Source organism: Stegostoma tigrinum, chromosome 36 (assembly GCF_030684315.1).
Source record: "Stegostoma tigrinum isolate sSteTig4 chromosome 36, sSteTig4.hap1, whole genome shotgun sequence".
Classification (NCBI taxonomy): domain Eukaryota; kingdom Metazoa; phylum Chordata; class Chondrichthyes; order Orectolobiformes; family Stegostomatidae; genus Stegostoma; species Stegostoma tigrinum.
The window spans coordinates 1,632,157-1,657,670 of NC_081389.1; the positions used below are offsets into that span (position 1 = coordinate 1,632,157).

At 43.9% G+C, this 25,514-nt stretch overlaps 1 protein-coding gene across 1 annotated transcript in view; it reads right to left on the bottom strand.

Annotated features, from left to right (window-relative positions):
- Positions 1 to 23,014, bottom strand: part of cib2 (calcium and integrin binding family member 2) — a 147,649-nt gene extending 124,635 nt beyond the window's left edge. The window contains exon 1 of the mRNA XM_048520771.1: positions 22,590 to 23,014. Coding sequence (XP_048376728.1) covers positions 22,590 to 22,640 — 51 coding nt within the window. The 5' untranslated portion in view covers positions 22,641 to 23,014. The remainder of the gene's footprint in view (positions 1 to 22,589) is intronic.
- Positions 23,015 to 25,514: the final 2,500 nt, after the last annotated feature.

A 25,514-nucleotide genomic window follows, 5' to 3' on the forward strand; every position in this document is an offset into this window, starting at 1 on the left:
TAATATCACGGCATTATCTTGAGTGCACTACTGGAACGCAGGTCTTACCACAGCAACATGACCATTACTATGGGCAAGGCAATGAAGAATGTCCAAATCCAGCCCAGGCCAAATTAGGAATCAAACGCTCCTTGCTGCCACCACCAATTTGATCCATATGAACTGTCCAACTGAGCCACTGGTCAAGTGAAACGGTGTCGAGCCCTTTATTTGTATAATGTCAAGGCCTAAGCTTCCTGTGGATTCTGTACTCTGACCTTTTGGCCATTGCCCATTTGGAGCTCATTATTTCCAGATGCTATATTGTGAAGTTAGGTGGCTTTTCAGTGACTGAAATCATGAATTAATTTCTGGACCTTTCTTCCCTTCTTATCACTGTTAGACCATTCAGAACTATCTAATTCTAATACAAAATAATTGATAAAATAATAATAAATCAGTTGGAAGATTATTATAATTGGTGTGAGTTTGCTTCTGGCTGGTTATTTTACCTAATGCAGCAATTACTCCCCCTCATTACATTAGACCCTGGGTGTGAATATCAAGGTATTGAGAGTCCAACAGACTTTGATTACAGCAAACTAAGATATCTAAACATTACATTCACAGGCTAGCGTTAAGATGAGCAGTTATAAAGAACAGCATGCTTTAAGGAGAGTGCCACATTTTGAGTTATCCTTATGTAAAATGAAGTCAGAGACCTTTACACTCTCAGGTCACCTGCTATGTTATCATGACGGAATCATGAGCATGTCCCTTAAAGGTACCAACCATGTGACAGAACTTAACAATAACCAAATAAGGACTAAAATCTGATCAATCTTGAGTCAAAATTATTGAGACAGTGTCAAAAATCCAGAGTGTAAAAATGCCAGCCTGTTCAACATTCATCAATGGGCTAATGGTAAGATTCTTAGCAGTGTAGATGAGCAGAGAGATCTCGGTGTCCATGTACACAGATCCTTGAAAGTTTCCACCCAGGTTGACAGGGCTGTTAAGAAGGCATACAGTGTTTTAGCTTTTATTAAGAGAGGGATCGAGTTCCGGAACCAAGAAGTTATGCTGCAGCTGTACAAAACTCTGGTGCGGCCGCACTTGGAGTATTGTGTACAGTTCTGGTCACCGCATTATAAGAGGATGTGGAAGCTTTGGAAAGGGTGCAGAGGAGATTTACTAGAATGTTGCCTGGTATGGAGGGAAGGTCTTACGAGGAAAGGCTGAGGGACTTGAGGCTGTTTTCATTAGAGAGAAGAAGGTTGAGAGGTGACTTAATTGAAACATATAAAATAATCAGAGGGTTAGATAGGGTGGATAGGGAGAGCCTTTTTCCTAGGATGGTGACGGTGAGCACGAGGGGGCATAGCTTTAAATTGAGGGGTGAAAGATATAGGACAGATGTCAGAGGTGGTTTCTTTACTCAGAGAGTAGTAAGGGAATGGAACGCTTTGCCTGCAACGGTAGTAGATTCGCCAACTTTAGGTACATTTAAGTCATCATTGGATAAGCAATTGGACGTACATGGAATAGTGTAGGTTAGATGGGCTTCAGATCGGTATGACAGGTCGGCACAACATCGAGGGCCGAAGGGCCTGTACTGTGCTGTAATGTTCTATGTTCTATGTTCTATGTTCATCAATCTTTACTTGAATGCGTCACGGTACAATACAATTGAGCAAAAGGATGTCTGCTAATAATTTTAAAAACTCAGAAAATTCACTTAGGTGCAAGTGTTACCTAACTGATGATATGCAACTCCGTACAGTGAAATGTGAAACCAATGGCTGAGCACTTCAATTAAGAAAACAGAAGTTAATCTAGACCTTGGGGCAGGATTATTTAAGATGTCTAGTGTTACAAGATGAGCTCTTACACCTGACTCCCTTTAATTATTAAGGTTCTCTCTACCCTCTAACTATTTTTCCAATTCCCCAAGCAGCATATTGTGTCATCACATTGGGTTACCACAGTGACAAAGGGACAGATCTACCTGGCAAGTAACAGCAATGACTGGAACTGTGCAAACTGAAACAGGAGCCAGATTCAGTTCAACATTCAATTATTGAAGCATGCAGGACACGCAAGACTCAAACATACTTCAGATCCTCACTCTGTTTGCAAACTATCAACTGTTTTAAAAATTAGTTCACAGGATGTGGGTGTCACTGGTTGGACCAGCACTTACTGGCAGATAAGTATCAACCATATTGCTGTAGGACTAGAGTCACATGTGGACTAGACAAGGTAAGAACACCAGGTTTCCTTCCCTAAAGATCATCAATGAGCTAAATGGATTTGTCTTGTCCTTCCCCGCCTTCTTCTCTACCCTCATCGGAGACTCTAGGATCAGAGGGCATTATCTCAGATAGAGGGTTGCCCACTTAAGACAGGGATGAGGAGGAATCTCTTCTCTCAGGGGACAGTGAACCTGTGGACTTAAGTATATTCAAGGTTGCAATAAATTTTTAATCAGTAAGGGAATCATTGCCAATATGACACGCCTTTATTACAAATGAAAAAAGGCAAAAACTGGGTAATTTTAGATGAATTAACCAAGCACCTATTGTTGGAAAAGTATTGGCCTCAATTATTAAGGAAGTAATTAAAATAAGGAAGAAAGCTGGAACACAAAGGGACTTGGGGGAACCTGTACATGAAACACAGAATGGGGTAGCACACAGGTAATCAGGAAGACTAGTGGAATGTCAGCCCTTATTTCAAGAGCTTTGGAGTATAAGAGTAGGGAAGTCTTACTGAATTGTACAAGGTGCTGGTGAGACCACACCTGGAGTACTGTGAACACTTCTGATCGCCTTTTTAAGAAAGCTGATACCCCTCATGTGCACTTTGCTGCACTTTATCCATAATCCTTGATTCTCCTAATGATCAAAAATTTATCTATCTATATACACAAGGATTCCAACTCCACAGCTGTCTGTGGCATAGAGTCCCAAAGACTTACAATTCTCTGAGAGAAGATGAGGAAGGGAGGGTGGCTTTTGGCCTAATCTTGTCCTAATGCCTAATCAGGCATTGAATGCTTTTTAATGAGGGGAAACCCACCTCACCCCAGGATATGCTGGTAGTTTGAGGGAAGCGCAGTCATGCTACACCATTCATATTTAGCCCTCGAGCCACCAGTACATTCCAAATGACCAAATGACTCAATGGCAAGTCAAACTGATTCCCATTCTGAGTGGACAAGTTCTCTATATGAGCCAAAGCTCACCTCCATCTTAATCATTGGAGGTCTATTTGCTGCTGAGGCTGCTGGGAGTGCACCCAGTGTCCATGTCCCCTCACTCCCTCCCTGGCTGCATTTAGGCCAGCCTACGGAGCCTTATTTCATGACTTCCCAAAGTGGGAATCAGTATCAAGATGGCTAACTGTCATCCCTGCCTTGCCTCTACTCCGAAAGGACATCTCCTCACTCCTCGTCACTCACTGACGCGGTCGTAACAATTTTTATGCATTGCACAGTAGGAGCAGGTTTGGAAGGCACTGCTGTTTTTAATGCAGGAATGTGGGGACTGTCATATACAAGGGTGAAGAAAAGAACATAAAAATTGTCTGAGAACAGATATGGCAATAGGACACACAATAGCTTTAGATACTGCAGCCATAACATGTCTGAGGGTGCAACCGAAACTAGTGAGTATTGTCTTTTCAATGTAGGTTCACATGCCGTGTAACTGTCTGTCTGTGACCTCTGACATTGTCCATCCTTGAACTCCACTAATTCAAGGAGTACTTTATACGGGAGCACAGATCTATAAAACAATGCCCCAAAAATACACTCCACTTTTCAATTTAAGAAAATCAATGGCTGGTTTGCAAGGAATTCACAAAATAGTGTCAGAAATTTCAGCTTTTTATATTCTCTGTTCTGGATGGGCGCATCACTGGCTGGTCAGCGTTTGTTGCCAACCCTTGTGAAAGTGATAGAGAGCTGCACTCAAGAGCCATGGCAGTACATATGCTATAGGTAAGCCCACAAACAACATTCAGAAAGAAGACATGGTTTGCATTCCGTGTGGGAGTGGAATACAGAAAATTAATGATGTCCAAAATAGAAAGATTGAATCATTAAATTTGGGAATGATATTTCTCCAAAACCCTCCATGCCTGTTTTACACAGAATTCCCAATTGAGAGCTGATTTACCTCTTCTCAGAAATCCACATTGGTCACACAGCAGAACATTGAATGTGTCTGGTCCACTTCGTTCCAGCTGTGTTTTTGTCTCAACTCAGTTTTTACTGATTCAAAGAGTTTAGGAACTGAGTAATGATCTGAGTGAGTTGTTCAAATCAATAAAAGGATTGGAATGGTGAAAATATTTCCTCCACTAGGGAATAAGGAATGAGATGCTAATCATAAACTTCGAGCTGGACTATTCAGGAGGGAAATCAATAAAAGATTTTTCAAAGTTTGGAAGACATTTTTGTCCTCTAAACTATGATGAATTTTGGAGGTCAATTGAGGAGCTCATGAGAGATATTGATGTTTGCATTTTTAAGGGCATTAATGGTTATTGAGCTAAAGCGGTTAATGAATTGAGATGCAGATCAACTTAGACGCAATTGAATGACGGAGCAGGCTTGAATGGCTGGGTGACCTATTTCTTCCTGTTCCTACACTCCTCCGATCTTTCTCCTACGAGTAGGAATATTGTCCAAACCTCAGTGCAAATGAGATTGATTTCATCCAAAATTCCCTTCAAAGATCCATTATAGCATCTTCCAATACTGTAGTTTCCCACCCACTGTGGTTGACAGGGCCCTCAACTGCATCTGACCTATCACCAGTGCTTCCACCCAGGCCCCTTCCCATCACTCACAACACTGTGATCGAGCCTCTTTTGTTCTCACTTTTCATTTCACCAGCCTTCACATTCAAAGGATCATTCTCTGCCAATTCAGGCAATCCCAGCAGAATGCCACCACCAAACACATCTTCCCATCACTTCCCTGTCTGCATTTCACAGGGATCCTTCCCTCCAGGATACCCTAGTCTATTCCTCGACCACCAACACCACCTCCCCCCTTCCCATGGCAACTTCCCATATAACTGCAAAAGGTGCAAACACCTGCCCTTTCACCTCCAACATGCTCACTATCCAAGGGCCCTAACAGTCTTTCCAGGTGAAGCAACATTTCACCTGTATCTGCTCCAATCCTGTGTACTATATTTGTTGCACCCAATGTGGCCTTCTCTACATTGGAGAAACACCCACAGTCTGTGTGCAAACATGACCCTGGCTTATCTGTAGCCAGTCATTTTAACCCAGCATCCTTCTCACATGCCCACTTGTCTGTCTTCAGCATGCTGCAATGTTTGGCAAATCACAGCAAAAACTGGAAGAGCAATATCTCATCTTCAGGCTAGGCAGTTTACAACATTCTGGACTCAATACTGAGTTCAATACCTTCATGTTGTGAGCCTGTTCCTTCCCTTTCTTTTAGCTTTGCTTGTTACATTCTCTGTCACCAAGTCATCTCTCACCCTCCCCTACTCCAGCAGAACTGACTGTTTTTTCCAGTCTGGCAGTTAGGCATGCCATTGTAAAGAAAGATGAGCTTTCAAATTGGCTTCTATCTTTAGTGGAACTCATAAGAAACACAAAGACTCCTTCAAAGTTTATTAGTACTTAACAGTAATAGTATTTATCAGGCATTGCACTGATACTAGCAACCCAGAGGCATAAAGCATCATACAGTATCCTTTGACGTTACAGCGCTATTCACGTCCATTGACATCCCATTAGCCAAAGAAACACCGCACACATTACCAGAGAAAACAGAAATGCTGACCAACAGCTCCATCAGCAAGGACAACATACTCAGACTACTGAACCTATGCTTCACCACACACTTCACCTTTAACGGTCAAGTATACAAACAGATTAATGGCACACCTATGGGGTCACCCATCTCAGGACATATTGCACAGGCAGTCATGCAAAGATTGAAACACACGATCCTCCCCTGCACACAGCCAGAAATGTGGATATGATACATGGACGACAGATTTGTCATCATTAAGTGCACTAAGTTAGAAGAGCCACACCACCTCATCAACCACCAGGATCAAATTCACAAGAGAAAAGGAAAACAACAATCGACTTCTGTTCCTCGACTTCAGGGTAGAACGAATGATGAATGGGGAACTCCAAATGACAGTATGCAGGAAGGGAATCCATATTGGCCAAGCCATCAATTTCTACAGCAATCATTCCAATGTCCACAAATAAAGCTATGTAAGGGCACTATTCAAATAGGCTGCAATCCACCAGAACTTTGCAAGAAGAAGGAGGAGCACCTATACAAGGTCTTCACTATCAGTGGATAGCCCACCAACTTCATCTACAGATGCTTAATAGATAGTCAACACCAAGAGAACACAATATGCCCTAGCACACTGGCCACACTATCATATATCAAGAATTTATCGGAACTGATGGTAAGACTCCTATGGCCACTAGGAATCAGGATAGTACACAAATCCACAGCCACACTATGACAAGCACTCACCCTATATCCACAGTATGCAGGACCAACATAGTGTACAAAATACTGTGCAAGGACTGCCAAAAACATTACATCAGCCAGACAGGAAGGAAATGAGCCATCAGGATACACGAACACCAGCTAGCAGCAAAACAACACAATGAACATTTCAATATGCTCGGACAACGAAGGCCATCAATTTAACTGGGACAATGTGACAATCCTAGCTCAAGCCAACCATAGACACATATGGGAATTTCTAGAGGCCTGGTGCTCCATCCTGCAATCAATAAACATGTGTAATTAGACCAAATACACAAACCCTTCTAAAAAAGAACCAGAAATGACATAATACACATCAACAGACCAGATCATATAAATGCTAAGCAGAGTAGAACAACATTGCTTCATCAAAGGCCACACTGATGATGTTACCCAGCGTGGTGACAAAATGTTTGAACTACAACCAGCCAGCTTGGTACAGATGCACACAGACAGATACGGATGTACAGATGCACACAGACTTGCTGAGTTTTTCCAGCACTTGCTGTTTCTTTTTCGGATTTCAGCATCTGCCTCCCTTTGTTTTTAGATGACTGCACTTATACAGTGCTTTTAGTAAGATAGAAACGTGGTATGGTACTTCAAAGATTTGTTTCAATTTGTCGTCAGTAGATATTAATATGAAAGTGGGTCAAAGAGATAGGTTTTAAGTGTGACGGAGCATAAAATGCACCCACTCTGCCAATGTCAAGTTGCGCCCAAATTTTGACCCAATTTAATCAGAGTGGACCCAAGTGTAGTCATGGGAGAGTGGGGTGTAAAGCAGCAAGAACAACCTAGGAAGAAGAATCTGGAGTAGGAGGAACTCAGATAAGCAGCAAACCCATGTCAGGTACTTAGAACCTATACAAGATAGCTTAAAGAAAATTTCCAACTCATTAAACCTTCTGTTGTGCACATTCAGCATAAGATGTTAAGGACCTGTGATGGGGAAAGCTCTTCAACTTATAATGATTCTAAAAATAAACTATTTACAAGTACAGGAAGTGCAGAACAGGGCTGAATTCTCACAACTCTCTGGACACCATCTGGGAAGTGCAAGCACTGGGAGAATGGCTATGGTAAGGGTAGGGAGGCATGCACAAAAATCTTCCTGTAGCCTCAGCATGTAACCAGTGGTGGAAAACTCACTGGCGTAATTATCCACTGGGACACCAACTGAGACAAATAAGTGGCCAATAAGGCTTGGTGCAAACACCCACCTGTGTGTACCACCATTAGGTAAGGCTGCCTCTCTGAGATGGGGAGGCCCTTCCTTCTACTGGTAGCACAGTGGCTCAGTGATCAGCACTGCTGCCTCACAGCATTAGAGTCCTGGGTTCTATTCTATCCTAGGATGGCTGCCTGTGTGGAGTTTGCACATTCTCCTTGTGTCTGTGTGAGTTTCCTCTGGGTCCTCTGGTTTCTTCCCACAGGCCAAATATGTGCAGGTTAGGTGGATTTGCTATGCTATAGTGTCCAGGGATGCAGAGACTAGGTGGGTTAGCCATGAGAAAATGATGGTTACAGGGTGGGATGCTCTCTGAAGGTTGGTGTAGACTCAATGGGCCAAATGGCCTGCTTCCCCATTGCAAGGATTCCATGATTTGCTGGCCCACATATGGACATGCCTTGGATGATGCCCCAAACTCCCCTCAAACCCTCTGAGTGCCTTGGCCGCCCATCAGACTCCAGACCTTAAATTTTACTTCTCTTAAAGGGCCCTTTGACAGCGAGGCACCCTTTCCTTTGTCCTGAAATTCCGGCAATGGTCAGTCCTAGTAATGGCGCTGATATGGCTGCTGAGTTTTTTTTAAAAATTCATTCACAGGATGAGGGCAACGCTGGCTAGACCAGCATTTTTTCCCAATCCTAACTGTCAACCACATTGCTAAGGGTCTGGAGTCACATATAGACCACAGCAGGTGAGAACAGCAGTTTCCTTCCCTAATGAGTATTAGTGAACCTGCTGGGCAGCTCCTGCCCCTAAAAATCAATTCATGGTCATTAGAGTCGTAATTCCAGATTTTTACTGAATTCAAACTCCACCATCTGCCATGGCAGGATTTGAACCCGATTCCCCTGAACATTACGTGGGTCTCTTGATTAACAGCCCAGCAATAATACCGCTCGGCCATCACCCTTCCTTATTAGGAGGCTCTCTGATTGGGCCAACAATTTCAGGTGGCACAGAAAGGAGAGGGCACCCTGAAAATGGGCTCAATTCAATTGTGGCCTGATAGGCAACCAGAGTGTGGGGTGGGGGGCAGAGAAATGACATCAAAGACACAGGGGTGACCTTTGCCACATTGTCAACTGGATAATAGCACCAGCAGTGCTGTAGTAAATGGCCACCACTGGTAAAATGCACTTGTTGGACCCCAAGCAGAGATTTAAAGGGCAGCCTCTTTGGAAAACCTACCAGTGTCTCAGTGAATGGATTGTTGGCCTGAATGGAATGTAAGAAAAGGAAAGTCTTGCTAAAACTATACAAGACACTAGTCAGACCACAGGTGGAACATGATGAAGATTTTCGTTCCGCTTTTAGAAGGAAAGATATACTAGCTTTGGAGACAGTCCACAGAAGATTCACTGGGCTGATACTTGGGTTTGGGAGGACTATCTTATGAGGAGAGGGTACGTATGTTGGGCCTGCACTCATTGGAATTTAGAAGAATGACAGGCAACCTTATTGAAACATACAAAATTCTCAGATGCCTGACAGGGTCAATGCAGAGAGGTTGTTTCTCCTAGCAGGAGAGTCAAGACCAGACAGTATATTCTCAGAGTAAGAGAATGCCCATTTAAGACAGAGATGAGGAGGAGTTTCTTCTCTCAAGATGGTAGTGAGGCTGTGGAATTCTTTCACTGCGGGCTGTTGATGCTGGGTTATTAAGTATACTCAAGGCTCAGATAGACAGGTTTTTAAATCAGTAAGGATGAGGCATGAAAGTGGAGTTGAGGATTATCAGATCAACCTATTTCTGCTCCATGAACTGGACGTCCATGGTGAAAATGAGGTGTTGGGGACCGGGAAAAACCCTTCTCCCGCCTCCAACACAAATCCTCCTCCTGGACACCACCCCCAGGCCTCCTACCCTCCCTCGACCTCTTCATCTACAACTGCCATTGAGACATTAACCGCCTCAACCTCTCCACCCCTCTCACCCACTCCAACCTCTCCCCCGCAGAAGGGGCAGCCCTCCACTCCCTCTGCTCCAATCCTAACCTCACCATCAAACCCGCAGACAAGGGAGGTGCAGTTGTAGTATGGCACACTGACTTTTACATTGCTGAGGCCAGATGCCAACTTCCCGACACCTCCTCCTACTGTCTTCTTGATCATGACCCCACCCCCAAGCACTAAACCATCATCTCCCAAACCATCCATGACCTCATCAACTCAGGTAACATCTCATCCACAGCCTCCAACCTCATTGTTCCCCAACCCCACATGGCCGCTTCTATCTCCTTCGCAAAATCCACAACCCGCCTGCCCTGGTCAACCTAATGTCTCCACCTGCTCCTGCCCCACCGAATTCATCTCCACCAGTCTGGATTCCATTTTCTCCCCCTTGGTCCAGGAACTACCTAACTACGTCCGTGACACCACCCACATCCTCCACCTCCTCCAGAACTTCCAATTCCTCAGTCCCCAACACCTCATTTTCATCATGGACATCCAGTCCCTATACACCTGCATTCCCCATGCAGATGGCCTCAAGGCCCTCCTCTTCTTCCTGTCCCGCAGACCCGATCAGTCCACCTCCACCGACACCCTCATCTGCCTTGCCGAACTTGTCCTCACCCTAAACAACCTCTCTTTCGATTCCTCCCACTTCCTACAGACTAAGGGGGTGGTCATGGGTACCCGCATGGGCCCAAGCTATGCCTGCCTCTTTGTACGTTACATGGAACAGTCCCTCTTCCGCACCTACACTGGCCCAAAACCCCACCTCTTCCTCCGTTACATTGATGACTGTATTGGCGCCGCCTCTTGCTCCCAAGAGGAGCTCGAACAGTTCATCCATTTCACCAACACCTTCCACCCCAAATTCAAGTTCACCTGGACCATCTCCAACACATCCCTCACCTTCCTGGACCTCTCAGTCTCCATCGCAGGCAACCACCTAGAAACCGATGTTCATTTCAAACCCACTGACTCTCACAGCTGCCTGGAATACACCTCCCCCCACTCACCTTCCTGCAAAAATTCCATCCCCTATTCCCAATTCCTTCGCCTCCGCTGCATCTGCTCCCAGGATGAGGCATTTCACTCCCGTACATCCCCCATGTCCTCATTCTTCAAGGGCCACAACATCCCCCCCCCGCCCCGCAGTGGCCGAGAATGCCCTCGACCAAGTCTCCCGCATTTCCCGCAACTCATCCCTTATACCCTGCCCTCGCAATAACCTCCAAAAGAGAATCTCCCTCGTCCTCACATTCCACCCCACCAATCTTTGGATACAACGCATCATCCTCCGACACTTCCACCATCTACAATCCAACCCAACCACCAAAGACATTTTTCCATCCCCACCCTTGTCTGCCTTCCAGAGAGACCACTCTCTCCGCGACTCCCTTGTCCGCTCCACACTCCCCTCCAACCCCACCATACCTGGCACTTTCCCCTGCAACCCGCAGGAAGTGCTACACCTGCCCCTACACCTCCTCCCTCACCCCCATCCCAGGCCCCAAGATGACTTTCCACATCAAGCAGATGTTCACCTGCACATCCGCCAATGTGGAATACTGCATCCGCTGTACACAGTGTGGCTTCCTCTACATTGGGGAAATCAAGCGGAGGCTGGTGGACCGCTTTCCAGAACATCTATGCTCGGTTCGCAGTAAACAACTGCACCTCCCAGTCATGAACCATTTCAACTCCCCCTCCCATTCCTCAGACAACATGTCCATCCTGGGCCTCCTGCAGTGCCATAATGATGTCACCCGTAGGTTGCAGGAACAGCAACTCATATTCCGCTTGGGAACCCTGCAGCCCAGTGGTATCAATGTGCATTTCACAAGCTTCAAAATCTCCCCTCCGCCCACTGCTTCCCAAAACCAGCCCATCTCGTCCCCACCTCCCTAACCTGTTCTTCCTCTCACCTATCCCCTCCTCCCTCCTCAAGCCGCTCCTCCATTTCCCACCCACTAACCTCATCCTGCCTCCTTGACCTGTCCGTCTTCCCTGGACTGACCTATCCCCCCGCCAGCTCCCGACCCATACTCTCCTCTCCACCTATCTTCTCCTCTATCCATCTTCAATCCGCCTACCCCTCTCTCCCTATTTATTTAAGAATCCTCTCCCCATCCCCCTCTCTGATGAAGGGTCTAGGCCCAGAATGTAAGCTTTTGTGCTCCTGAGATGCTGCTTGGCCTGCTGTGTTCATCCAGCTCCACAGTGTGTTACCCTATTATTCTATTGGCATCACATCAGCATAACTCCCTATCTTGCTGATGCTCCCACAGTTCTTATAACATTGTAGCAGCTGTTTTAAGTTCCAAATATATGAATAATTAAAATATAAATAATTATGAAAGCGCACTTTAAATTCCAGAGAGTTGGAATAAATGAGTCCTTTTCAGAGAGGGAGTGGTGGGCAGTAATGAGTGGGGTACCGCAGTGTTCAATGCTGGGACCTCAGCTGCTCACAATATACATTAACAATTTGGATTAAGGAATTGAATGCAATATCCTCCAAATGACACTAAGCCAGGTGGCAGTGTGTGCTGTAAGGAGGATGTTAAGAGGCTGCAGGAGGACTTAGACAGACTGCATGAGTGGGCAAATGCTTGGCAAATGTGGCTAAATGTGAGGGTATCCACTTTGATAGCAAAAACAGGAAGATAGATTATTATCTGAATGGTGGCAGTGTAGGAAAAGGTGAGCTGTAATGAGACCTGGGTGTCATGATGGAACAGTTGCTGCAGGCTAGCATGTTGGTGCAGCAGGTGGTGAGGAAAGCTCATGCTGCCCTTCATAGCAAGAGTATTTGAGTATCAGATAAGAATGTCTTGCTGCAGTTATACAGGGCCTTGGTGAGGCCATACCTTGAGCATTGTGTTCTTCTAGTCTTAGGAATGACATTCTTGCTATTGAAGGAGTCCAGTGAAGGTTCACCAGACTAATTCCGGAGATTGCAGGGCTGGCATATGGATCAATAGGGCTTGTACTCATTGGAATTTAGAAGATTGAGTGCAGGGAAGGCATCTCATTGAAGCATGTAAAATCCTGATTGGTCTGGACAGGCTAAATGTGGGAAGAGTGCTTCCGTCGTTGGGGAAGTCCAGAACTAGGGGTCACACTCTTAAAAAATGGGTAAGCCATTCAGAATTGAGATAAGGAAGATTTTCTTCACCTAGAGAATTGTGAACCTGTGGAATTCTCTACTATAGAAAGCTGTCGGGGCCACTTCGTTAGACATGTTCAAGAGGAGCTGGATGTGGCCCTTGCAGCTAAAGGGATCAATAGATATGGAGAGAAAGCAGGAGTGGGATACTGAAATTGCATGATCAGCCATAATCATATTGAATGATGGTGCAGAGTCGAAGGACAAATGTTCCTATACTTCTAAGTTTCCATATTACTACAAAGTTATGAGTAAACAGGTTAGAGTTTGTAATTATACACCAGGATTTCAATTGTACTTCTCATCATAGAACATAGAACATAGAACATAGAACAGTACAGCACAGAACAGGCCCTTCAGCCCACAATGTTGTGCCGACCATTGATCCTCATGTATGCACCCTCAAATTTCTGTGACCATATGCATGTCCAGCAGTCTCTTAAATGACCCCAATGACCTTGCTTCCACAACTGCTGCTGGCAACGCATTCCATGCTCTCACAACTCTCTGTGTAAAGAACCCGCCTCTGACATCCCCTCTATACTTTCCACCAACCAGCTTAAAACTATGACCCCTCGTGCTAGCCATTTCTGCCCTGGGAAATAGTCTCTGGCTATCGACTCTATCTATGCCTCTCATTATCTTGTATACCTCAATTAGGTCCCCTCTCCTCCTCCTTTTCTCCAATGAAAAGAGACCGAGCTCAGTCAACCTCTCTTCATAAGATAAGCCCTCCAGTCCAGGCAGCATCCTGGTAAACCTCCTCTGAACCCTCTCCAAAGCATCCACATCTTTCCTATAATAGGGCGCCCAGAACTGGACGCAGTATTCCAAGTGCGGTCTAACCAAAGTTTTATAGAGCTGCAACAAGATCTCACGACTCTTAAACTCAATCCCCCTGTTAATGAAAGCCAAAACACCATATGCTTTCTTAACAACCCTGTCCACTTGGGTGGCCATTTTAAGGGATCTATGTATCTGCACACCAAGATCCCTCTGTTCCTCCACGCTGCCAAGAATCCTATCCTTAATCCTGTACTCAGCTTTCAAATTCGACCTTCCAAAATGCATCACCTCGCATTTATCCAGGTTGAACTCCATCTGCCACCTCTCAGCCCATCTCTGCATCCTGTCAATGTCCCGCTGCAGCCTACAACAGCCCTCTACACTGTCAACGACACCTCCGACCTTTGTGTCGTCTGCAAACTTGCTGACCCATCCTTCAATTCCCTCGTCCAAGTCATTAATAAAAATTACAAACAGTAGAGGCCCAAGGACAGAGCCCTGTGGAACCCCACTCACCACTGACTTCCAGGCAGAATATTTTCCTTCTACTACCACTCGCTGTCTTCTGTTGGCCAGCCAATTCTGTATCCAAGCAGCTAAGTTCCCCTGTATCCCATTCCTCCTGACCTTCTGAATGAGCCTTCCATGGGGAACCTTATCAAATGCCTTACTGAAGTCCATATACACCACATCCACAGCTCGACCCTCATCAACCTTTCTAGTCACATCCTCAAAAAACTCGATAAGGTTTGTAAGGCATGACCTACCCCTCACAAAGCCGTGTTGACTGTATTTGATCAAGCCATGCTCTTCCAGATGGTCATAAATCTTATCCCTCAGAATCCTTTCTAACACCTTGCAGACGACAGACGTGAGACTTACCGGTCTATAATTGCCGGGGATTTCCCTATTTCCTTTCTTGAAGAGAGGAATTACATTTGCCTCTCTCCAGTCCTCAGGTACGACTCCAGTGGAGAGCGAGGATGCAAAGATCTTCGCAAGTGGCGAAGCAATTGCATTTCTCGCTTCCCAAAGCAGCCGAGGACAAATCTGATCCGGGCCTGGCGACTTGTCAATCTTAATGTTTGACAAAATTTTCAGTACATCAGCTTCCTCTATCTCTATCCATTCCAGCATGCACACCTGCTCTTCAAAGGTTTCATTCACTACACAGTTCGTTTCTTTCGTAAAGACAGAAGCAAAAAACTCATTTAGGGCTTCCCCTACCTCCTCAGGCTCCACACACAAGTTCCCTATGCTATCCCTGATCGGCCCTACTCTTTCTTTGACCATTCTCTTATTCCTCACATAAGTGTAAAATGCCTTTGTGTTTTCCCGGATTCCTTCTGCCAAGCCTTTCTCGTGCCCCCTCCTGGCTCTCCTCAGACCATTTTTGAGCTCCTTCCTTGCCTGCATGTAATCCTCTCTAGCTGAACTTGACCCTAGCTTCCTCCACCTTTCATACTTTCTCATATCAGCAGCCACTAGTCCTGATGAAACTCACCCTCTTAGGATCCGATAATTTGTGTGCATTCATTGGCATGATTCGTTTGGATCAAACAATAAACAGTCGAAGCCAAAACATTTTTTCTGAGTTCCCACCATTTTGTTTCCTAGCAATTTTCTTGGGTTATACTTAACATCAGCTGACAGAGCTGGCTCTTTGAAAGAATAGTCAAGCTGAGCTCAAACCCCTGCTCAACTTCCTGTCAAAATGATTTAAATAAATCTGTTTTCATCACCTTATCAGGGCAATAATCCAGATCATGAATACTGTGAATTAAGATATTTAATTGAATACGTACAGTTTGGAAGCAGGCCATTCGCCCCATCACATCCACACTATTATGTGTGAGCTGAGATTATTCTGAAAATGACAGTTTGTCTGCATGGGATAAAGGGAACCCATTGTCATCTAATGGTGCTTGTCAGGAGTCACGTTTTATTAAAAACAAATGAGATAACATTACACTTCTGGGTACATTCTAAAAGAGGGAAAGCTATCAAGGGGGAACGTTTCTGGGAAATATGAGAGTTGCAAAAACTAGAAAGTAGTGATAATGGGGGATTCTAATTATCCTAGCATCAACTGGAATAGCACACAGGGCAGAAAGGGAGATGTTTTGCAATATTTTCAGGAAGTTTGCAGATCAATGTGTTCAACTCACTTATGTAGGAGGCATTTTTTGGGAATGCAGTGGGCCAAGCATATTAAGGTTCAGTAGAGGAACTTTTAGAAGACAAGGAATCATAGTATCATAGTTTAGGCTGGTTATGGAAAAAGAGAAGGAGAAATCTAGAGGAGTACGTTGGGTATATTGTGTACACTGGAATCAGGCATGACTATTTCAGGACAATAAGAACAGGTGGTGTGGGTACAGTTGAGGTGCTTTCTTTACTTTGAGGTGGAAAGGTAATGTAACAGATGCTTGAGCTCCCTAGGTAATAAATGTGATATGGATTAATATGAAGCAGAGAAAAGGAGTGTACAACATATATCAGGTGGATAATTCATTTAAAAGAAGACTGAATATAGAAAGTTCAGAGGAAAGGTGAAAAAAAAACTAAAATAAAGGAAAGAAAGACAGAGTCTAAGAAGAAGTTGGCATCTTATACAGGGTTACCTAGGACATATAACACAGAAACAGGCCATTTGGCCCAAATAGTTAATGATGGTATTTATGTTACACTTAAGTTCCCTCTCATTTTCTTCACCTAAACCTACTATTGGTTTCAGAGCTTCTTTCAAGCTCTGTTGGCCTGGAGGCTGCCCAAACCTGTTATGCACTCATATGCGTGCCTGGATCCCTCATAAATGAATTGATACTATTCACTTCACAGTAGTAAGTGCTACATTCTCACTATTCTTTTGGTGAAGAACTTAATTCTGAATTTCCTGTGTATTTCTGACGACTGTCTTATATTAATAGCCTCTGGTTCTGTACACAAGAAAACATTCGTGAAAACTTTTCATCATTTTAAAGACCTCTTCTGTGTCACCACTCAGGCCTAATTTCTTCAGGAGAGAAGGTATCCAGATTGTCAATTATTTTTGTATTGGTATACAGGGACTCCCTGGTTTACAAACGTCCAACTTATCAATGTGATTGGGTACAAGGCTGTAATTTTAAGGATCTGACATAAGAACATTTTCTGTACTAACAAACAACTGTTTTACTTTGTACTGCATTATTTGCATACAAATTGACTTGCAAACAGACTCTGTTCACATCCCAGGGCCTGCCTGTACTGTTATGATCACAATTTCTGGGAATACTGGACAGGTCAGACCCGGAGTGAAACCTAGTTTGATAGACAATCAGTTTTATATTTTGCAATTGGTTACAGCGCTGGTTAGTTACTGAACAAATTCACAACTGGCTCTCAATGTTCTTTTATTGCACAAAAGGGAAGATAAAACAAACCTTTATATACACAACTGGGCAAGTTCTTATCATAACCAGGGAAAAGAAAGATCCAGAGATAACAAGGTGTAGAGCTGGATGAACACAGCAGGCCAAGCAGCATCAGAGGAGCAGGAAAACTGATGTTTCAGGTCTGGACCCTTCTTCAGAAGGGTTTGAAAACTAGTCTACGCCCAAAACATCAGCTTTCCTGCTCCTCTGATGCTGCTTGGCCTGCTGTATTCACCCAGCTCTACACCTTGTCATCTCAGATTCTCCAGTATCTGCAGTTCCTATTACCTCTGAAACAGGATTCTAAGGCCTGGCCCAATGCACAGATTTTGCATAACTTCCCTATTATCTCTAAAAATAAAATTTACTGCTTAGTTTGTTATTCTGTGCCATTGATAACTCGAGGCACAACATTTGATTAGTGTATTCATGCTACAAGATTCCCTGTTTATTTACCCTACCTAAACTCACTTTCCAAATAATGTAATCTGCCTATTCTCCCTACCACATCTCTGCTGAACTTAATAAAAGGGAATCCGAATGCCTTCCAAAGACATATAAGTAGTAAAAGAGTAGGGGAGGAGTCTAGGTCAGACCAGGTAAATGATGGCCTAGTGGTATTGTTAATGGACTAGTAATCCAGAGGCCTAGGCTAAAGCTCTGATGATATGGGTTTGAATCCTAGTCAGATGGTGAAACTTGAATTCAAATAAAATCCGGAATTAAAAAGCTAGCTGAATGGTGTCTATTTTCAGAAACAAAAAACCCATTTAGTTCATTAACATTGTTCAGGGAAGGAAATTTGCCATTCTTACCTGGTCTGGCCTACAGCTTAACTCCAGATCCACAGAATTAGGCTTCTGGGCAAGTTGGGATTGATAACAAATGTTGGTCTCACCAGCATCCATGAACAAATATCTTTAAAAGCCAGAGCCAAGAAGGGAAATAATGCATCGGGAGTTTAGCTGACAAACTAATTAAATATTTTACATCTGCTTTTATCAAAACAGAAGGCCCATCTGATGTCATGGTGAAAGAGGGAATCTTTTACACATTAGCTGGACTAAAAATTGATAAAGAGGAGATAGTAAAAAGACTGTCTGTACTTAAAGTTAATAAGTCACCAGGACCTGCTGAGGTAGTTTGAGAATTCCAAGGAAAATTACAGAACTTTCATCATGATATACCAATTCTGCTTAAATATAGGTGGCAAAGGACCTTGTTCATAAAATGAGGCCAACAATTCCAGACTCCACTTTGATTACCACAGTGTGAAACTTTTAGAAATAATATTTCAGGAATATAATAATGGCCATTCAGACAAACATGGATTAATTAAGGAAAACCAACATGGTTTTGTTCCAGGTAAGTGAAGTTGACTGAATTATATTGGCTTTGTTGGTGAAGGATTGATGAGAGTACTTCAATAGATGTGGTGTACATGGATTTCCAAAACAGCTTTGATGAGGGACAAATTTGAGTCTGTGGAATAAAAAGGACAGTAACAAGATGATGTGAAGTTCACTGAGTTTCTTAAACTAGAGGAAGATTTATCGTGGACTTGCTCAGAGATCAACATTAGAACCACCGGTAATGGGAACTGCAGATGCTGGAAAATCCGAAATAACAAAGTGTAGAGCTGGATGAACACAGCAGGCCAAGCAGCATCTTAAGAGCACAAAGGCTGACGTTTTGGGCCTAGATCCTTTGTCAGAAGAAGGGCCTAGGCCTGAAACATCAGCTTTTGTGCTCCTAAGATGCTGCTTGGCCTGCTGTGCTCATCCAGCTCCGCACTTTGTTATGTTACATTAGAACCACTGCTTGGCTTTGATCAATAACCTTGACTTGATAGATTTAAACATAGGCATGGATTTAAGGAAAGATGTAAGTTTAAGAGGAAAGTTAGGGAGGACTCATTTCACAGTGATTGGCAGGGGTCTGGAATGCTGAGACGGTGGATGAATCAGAAACTCTTATAATATTTAAGTAGTATTTATTTATCCACTTCTGTTGCCATAGCCTCCAGGACCATGGACCAAGAGCTGGAAAATGAGATTGAATAGTCAGATTATTGTTGACCTCATGGGCATAATGGGATGAATGGCCTCCTGCTGTGCAGTAAACCACAATGAGCAATGAGCATATGACTTGAGTGTACAAACTGTAACATCAAAATATGCAGTAAACACAAAATTTGCAACGTGAGATGAAGAAGAATTAAAAGGACTCAGACAGATTGGTGGAATTGGCAAACAAGTAACAGTTGCCATTTAATGCAGAGAAGTGTGATGTAATTCACTTTCATAGGAAAAGTTGCCAGAGAGAAGTGATAAACTAAAGGATACAACTCTAAAAAAGGTGTAGAGAGAAGAGGAACTGGATGTAGATGGGCATTAATCATTGAAGTGGCAGAATAGTTTGAGGGAAAGATTAATAACATACAGCATCCTGGTATTTATCAATAGGGAAATAAAGTACAAGGGCAAGAACATTATGGCACTAGCTCCTCCTCAACTGGATCACCATGTCCAGTTTTAGAACATAGAACATAGAACATAGAACATAGAACAGTACAGCACAGAACAGGCCCTTCAGCCCACAATGTTGTGCCGACCATTGATCCTCATGTATGCACCCTCAAATTTCTGTGACCATATACATGTCCAGCAGTCTCTTAAATGACCCCAATGACCTTGCTTCCACAACTGCTGCTGGCAACGCATTCCATGCTCTCACAACTCTCTGCGTAAAGAACCTGCCTCTGACATCCCCTCTATACTTTCCACCAACCAGCTTAAAACTATGACCCCTCGTGCTAGCCATTTCTGATGCAACATTTTGGCAAGGATCTTACGGTATTAGAGAGAGTGCAGAAAACATTCAGGAGAGTAAATTAGAGAAGATGGGCAATAGAAGTGTTCAGGGTTAGGGGTCAATGGGCAATATTTCCATCAGTGGAAGGGTCAAGATTCAGTGGACACAAATTAAAACAATTTGTCAAAAGCAGAGGTGACTTGAGGAATCTTTTCCTTACATAATGAATGGTAGGAATGCACTGCTCAAGAGTGTGGTTGAAGCAGATTCAATTGTATTTTTCAAAAAGACATTTGATCAGTGAAACTGAGAGGTAAACGCAGGGCAACAGGTACAGCGAAATGGATCTTGTAGTAATCTGGTGCCACCTCAATGGGCTGAAGGTTCACTTTTGTATTGTAAATATTACATGATGCCATGATTAAAGATGAATTTTGACACTGAGAGTTATATCCTCCCTGTTAGCACATTTCCATCTTGAAACATTATCTTGGATTATATTTAATTATACAAAGTCCCCAGGGTGCAAGATTAATCACAGGATCTTGTAAATCTTCTACTGCAAATGATATGGAATAATAATCAGGAGACACAACCTAATTTTTACACTGAAATCATAAAACTATTAGCATTTAGCATTTGATTTAAAGAGCCATTTGATATTCTTGTAATATTTCTTCACTGAAACTAAGCTAAACTGAGACTTATTGGGTAGGTAGTGGCCTAGTGGAATTATTGCTGGACTGCTAATTCAGTGACCCAGGTAAAGCTCTGTGGACCTGGGTTTGAATCCTGCCATGGCAGATGGTGGAATTTAAATTCAATAAAATATCTGGGATTAAGAATCTAATGATGACCATGAGCTGATTGTCAGAAAAAGGCATCTGGTTCACTAATGTCCTTTCGGGAAGGAAACTGCCTAGACTGGCCTACATGTGACTCCAGACCCACAGTAAGGTGGTGGACTCTGAACAATTAGGGATAGGCAAATAAATCCTGCCTGGTCAGTGAAGCCCTCGTCCTGTGAATGAGTACCAAAAGAAACAGGACTGGAAACTTAGGAATGTAATTGCAAAAATTAAAGACTTGCATTTGTATATTGTCACCTCGAGACGTTCCTAGGTGTTTTACAGACAATAAAATATGTTTTGAAGTGTAAACACCGTTGTGACGTAGCCAATTTTCCTAAAGCAAGATCCCACAAGGAGCTACTCAATAATAAGCATTGAATCTACTCCAGTGATGCTGAGAATTGCGGGACAAATGTTGGGTCAGGAATCATTGGAGTAGCGGGAGAGAAATCCCCTGCTTTCTTGGAGAAGACACCTTAGGAACTTTTACAGACACCTCAGAGAGAAAAGTTGGTTTAACTACTCCAACCAAAAGATTGCATTTCTCTTGCCAATTGCCCTGGTGACTTTGTACTGTGACTTGAACGCCATCCTCATAGCTTAGAAATGGCGAGGAGTGGAAGAGGACAAATAACTGAGAACGCAGCTACCACCACACCATGGAAAATCTACTGCAGGATAAACGACAGCCGCTGGAGCTGATTTGCGATCGCCCTGAGAGGAGTTTCAGGACTATATTGTCATTAATGGCTCATGGATCATGTGCAGCTAACTGATGGGGATCTGCTGACATGCCGTTTCACTGCAATCTTACATTTTGCAGCATCGCTAATCACGTTCTATCGGAGTTTTGCAGTTCTTAGCTGGCTGCGCTGATACCAGTTCGAGCTCGTAACAGTCCTGTGAAATATTATCTGTTTATTCTGATGGGTGAATTGGGTTCATTCATGACTCTTTTGTAATTAATGAGTTTGTTTCTTCCCTTCATTCCCGTGCCTCTAAGACAGGGAACGAGGTTGCGGGTGGAGGAATCTGTCAAGAGCTGATTGTTTGTGCCAGGCAATAGTGAGGCGAAATATCCCCCGAGCAGGAGCAGGATGCGGCTTAATGCAGCTTTGTCTCGAAACCATTCACAGATACAACCTTCCACTCCGCACTCACTGAACTCGGCTTCATTTGGCTTTTAGTGTTAATGCCAAGTTTCATTTGCCTTGTCCCTGGTACCAATCCAATTCCCTCCCTTACCCAACACAATCTCTCCCAAAAATAAATCAGCCCCACGTTTGACTGAAGATCCCCCTTGCTTGGCCGCTGGGATCTGTTCAGTTAGGCAGGCTAGGCGATTTTTGAGGATTACCATAATCAGAGAGAGAGAAAAGCATTTTCTGGTTTTAGGCGTTGAAATCTGGAGAGTTTTTTTAAAGCACACAAAGATTTTTTTAAAAAGCTTGGAGCAGGGAAAGTTTATGTTCATTTCTGACCATTTTTCAATCTCCCTGGTTTACAACTTTGGTGGAAGTGGTGAATTTCAGATTGTGTATTGTTTTCTGGGTTGACGACGAAAGAAAGAAACGAGTAAATATGTTGATGACGGATGATCAACAACATTCACATCAGACACAACACTCGCTACTTGGAGAGGAAATATTTTGGCTGCAAATGAACAGGGATGCGTCGCTACTTAGTTTATTTTTTAAGAAGAGCTTTACTCTTGTTAGTATCACTGGTGGGGTGGGGGTGGGTAGTTTCATTAAGAGCTTCAGTGGCATTTACCCCCACACGGGTCATTCCTTCCCACACCCCAGCCTTCTCACCCTCTTACCTGATAGGCGTCTAGTTGTTCATCAGTAAATATCGTCTGCTTATTACCCATCGTACAGCACTGATATGCCTCTTGTTTAGATGCATCACATTGGCAATCCCGGGTGCCCCTACAGTGGGCATTTAAGGCATTTACACGGTGCGATCCCAAGCATGAGATTGCCAAGCCCGCATTAAATTCCAGAAGCGGCAACCATCATCAGTCAGTGGATGTGTACAGATGCTTTTCGAAAAAAAAATCTTCTCAATGTCGGGTACAAGTTATGAAGGTTCAACCGCTGACGCCAACCCTGGGCTAAGAAGGGAACGGCGACATTTTTCTCTTTTTTTCTTCTGATACCGAATTCTCTTGTGTTTTTTTTTCCTGAATTCCCACACCTTCCGGCCGTTCCAGCACCGAAACTGGGGGACAGCTCCTCCGAAGCTTCTGGCTTTCCTGCAGAGGGAGGAGAGCACCAGGGGGCGCTTTCTCTTCGACTGGAATGTGGTTGGAAGGTGTTTTAAACTCTCAAAGTAGTGCCTGTTATTATTTCCCAACAATGTGGATTGTAGCATGAAACCCTGTAATGCCAATGCAATTCCTACAGTTGCATCCTCCCCTTTAGTGAATGCAAGCACTGGGGGGAGGGCAGCTCCGTCGGTTGCGCTCCCTTTTCTATGAGGCATTAAACTGTATGGGCATATTTTGAAGAACATCTCTGACTTTGATAGGAGGATCGACAAAGGTGACTTGATTATCAAAGCATCCCAAAGAGCGGACATTTTCACTCACGTGACATTTTCCAATTTCAGCTCATCAGCTGCTGAAGCCCTCACTCGTGCCAATGTTAGTTTCGGACATGACTATTCTAATACTCTCCAGACAAGATCCTTACCTGCTTTCCTCCACATCCTTGAGGTCATCCGAAACTCAATCACCTGGGTCTGAACACTCACTCACTTCTCACCTCTGCATTCACTGATATACACCAGCTCATGATCCTACAATGCCTCCAGTTTGAAATTCTCGTTCTTTATTTCAGTTTTTCAGTCTTCCAATCTCTGCCACCTCCTCCAACACTACAATCCCTTTAAGATATTGGTGCCATTTCTCTGATTCCGGCCTTTAGTTCATCTCATTCTTAACTGTCCAACATTAGAACTTTCATTTGACAAGTTCTGGAATTTCCTACTTCCTCTAGGGCATCACTTACCTCCTTGAAGGGGCTCTCTTGAAACCTTACTTTGGGTCATGCTTTTGATCAGCTGTCCTAATGTCACTTCATGTGACTCAGTGCCAAATCTTGTCTGATAACACTGTTTTAAAATGCCTTGAGATGTCCTCTACATCAAAGGTGCTACAGAAATTAAAATACTTTTGTTGTTGAGTCACAGAGGCATGTTTTCAAAAGAAGACAGGAGAGTGAAAAATACCTGAGAGGTTTGAGAAGGGAGGTTAAGGGTGAGGGTTCGACACAGTCAACATTGGAGTGATGAAAATTGGGGATTCGTGAGGGGTTTAAATCGGAGGATTGCAGAGCTGAAAATGTAAATTGAAAAGTCAAGAAGGAGGAAACCACAGGCATTCTGCCTAGATAACAAAGTGTGGAGCTGGATGAACACAGCAGGCCAAGCAGCATCTTGGGAGCACAAATGCTGACATTTCGGGCCTAGACCCATCATCAGAAAAGGGGGATGGGGAGTGGATTCTGAAATAAATAGGGAGAGAGGGGGAGGCGGACCAAAGATGGATAGAGGAGAAGATAGGTGGAGAGGAGAGTATAGGTAGGGAGGTGATAGGTCAGTCTGGGGAGGACAGACAGGTCAAGGGGGCGGCATGAGGTTAGTAGGTAGGAAATGAACGTGCGGCTTGAGGTGGGAGGAGGGGATAGGTGAGAGGAAGAACAGGTTAGGGAGGCGGGGACGAGCTGGGCTGGTTTTGGGATGCAGTGGGGAAGGGGAGATTTTGAAGCTTGTGAAATGCACATTGATAGCATTGGGCTGCAGGATTCCCAAGTGGAATATGAGTTGCTGTTCCTGCTACATGGGTGGCATCATTATGGCACTGCAGGAGGCCCAGAATGGACGTCGTCTAAGGAATGGGAGGGTAAGTTGAAATGGTTCATGACTGGGATCTAAGGAAAGGGAGGGGAGTTGAAATGGTTTCTAAGGAATGGCTGGGAACCCTGCAGCCCAATGGTATCAATGCGGATTTCACAAGCTTCAAAATCTACCCCCCCACTGCATCCCAAAACTAGCCAAGCTCGTCCCTGCCTCACTAACCTGTTCTTCCTCTCACCTATCCCCTCCTCCCACCTCAAGCTACACCTCCATTTCCTACCTACTAACCTCATCCTGCTCCCTTGACCTGTCGGTCATCCCCAGGCTGACCTATCCCCTCCCTACCTCCCCACCCATACTCTCCTCTCCACCTATCTTCTCCTCTATACATCTTCGATTCACCTCCCCCTCTCTCCCTATTTATTTCGGAATCCTCTCCCCATCCCCCTTTTCTGATGAAGGGTCTAGGCCCAAAACATCAGCTTTTGTGCTCCTAAGATGCTGCTTGGCCTGCTGTGTTCATCCAGCTCCACACTTTGTTATCTCAGATTCTCCAGCATCTGCAGTTCCCATTATCTCCAACATTCTGCCTAGATTCTTGATTGGGGTGGGGGTGGGGTGGAGATTATCAGAGTTTGGTGGAAATGCAGATTAATCAGTAAACAGTCTTGAGGGGTCAAATGACCTATAAATGCTCCTAATTTTTCTGTTTCTGCAAAACAAATGAAGAATCAAGAATCCTGTTTCTAGTTTTTATTTACGCATATCTGTATTAACGGTAACCAAAATGCAAAGGACATCAAATCTGAAACAAAAAAACTAGAAATTGCTGGTGAAACTCAACAGGTTTGGAAACATCTACAGAAAGAAAACAGAATTAACATTT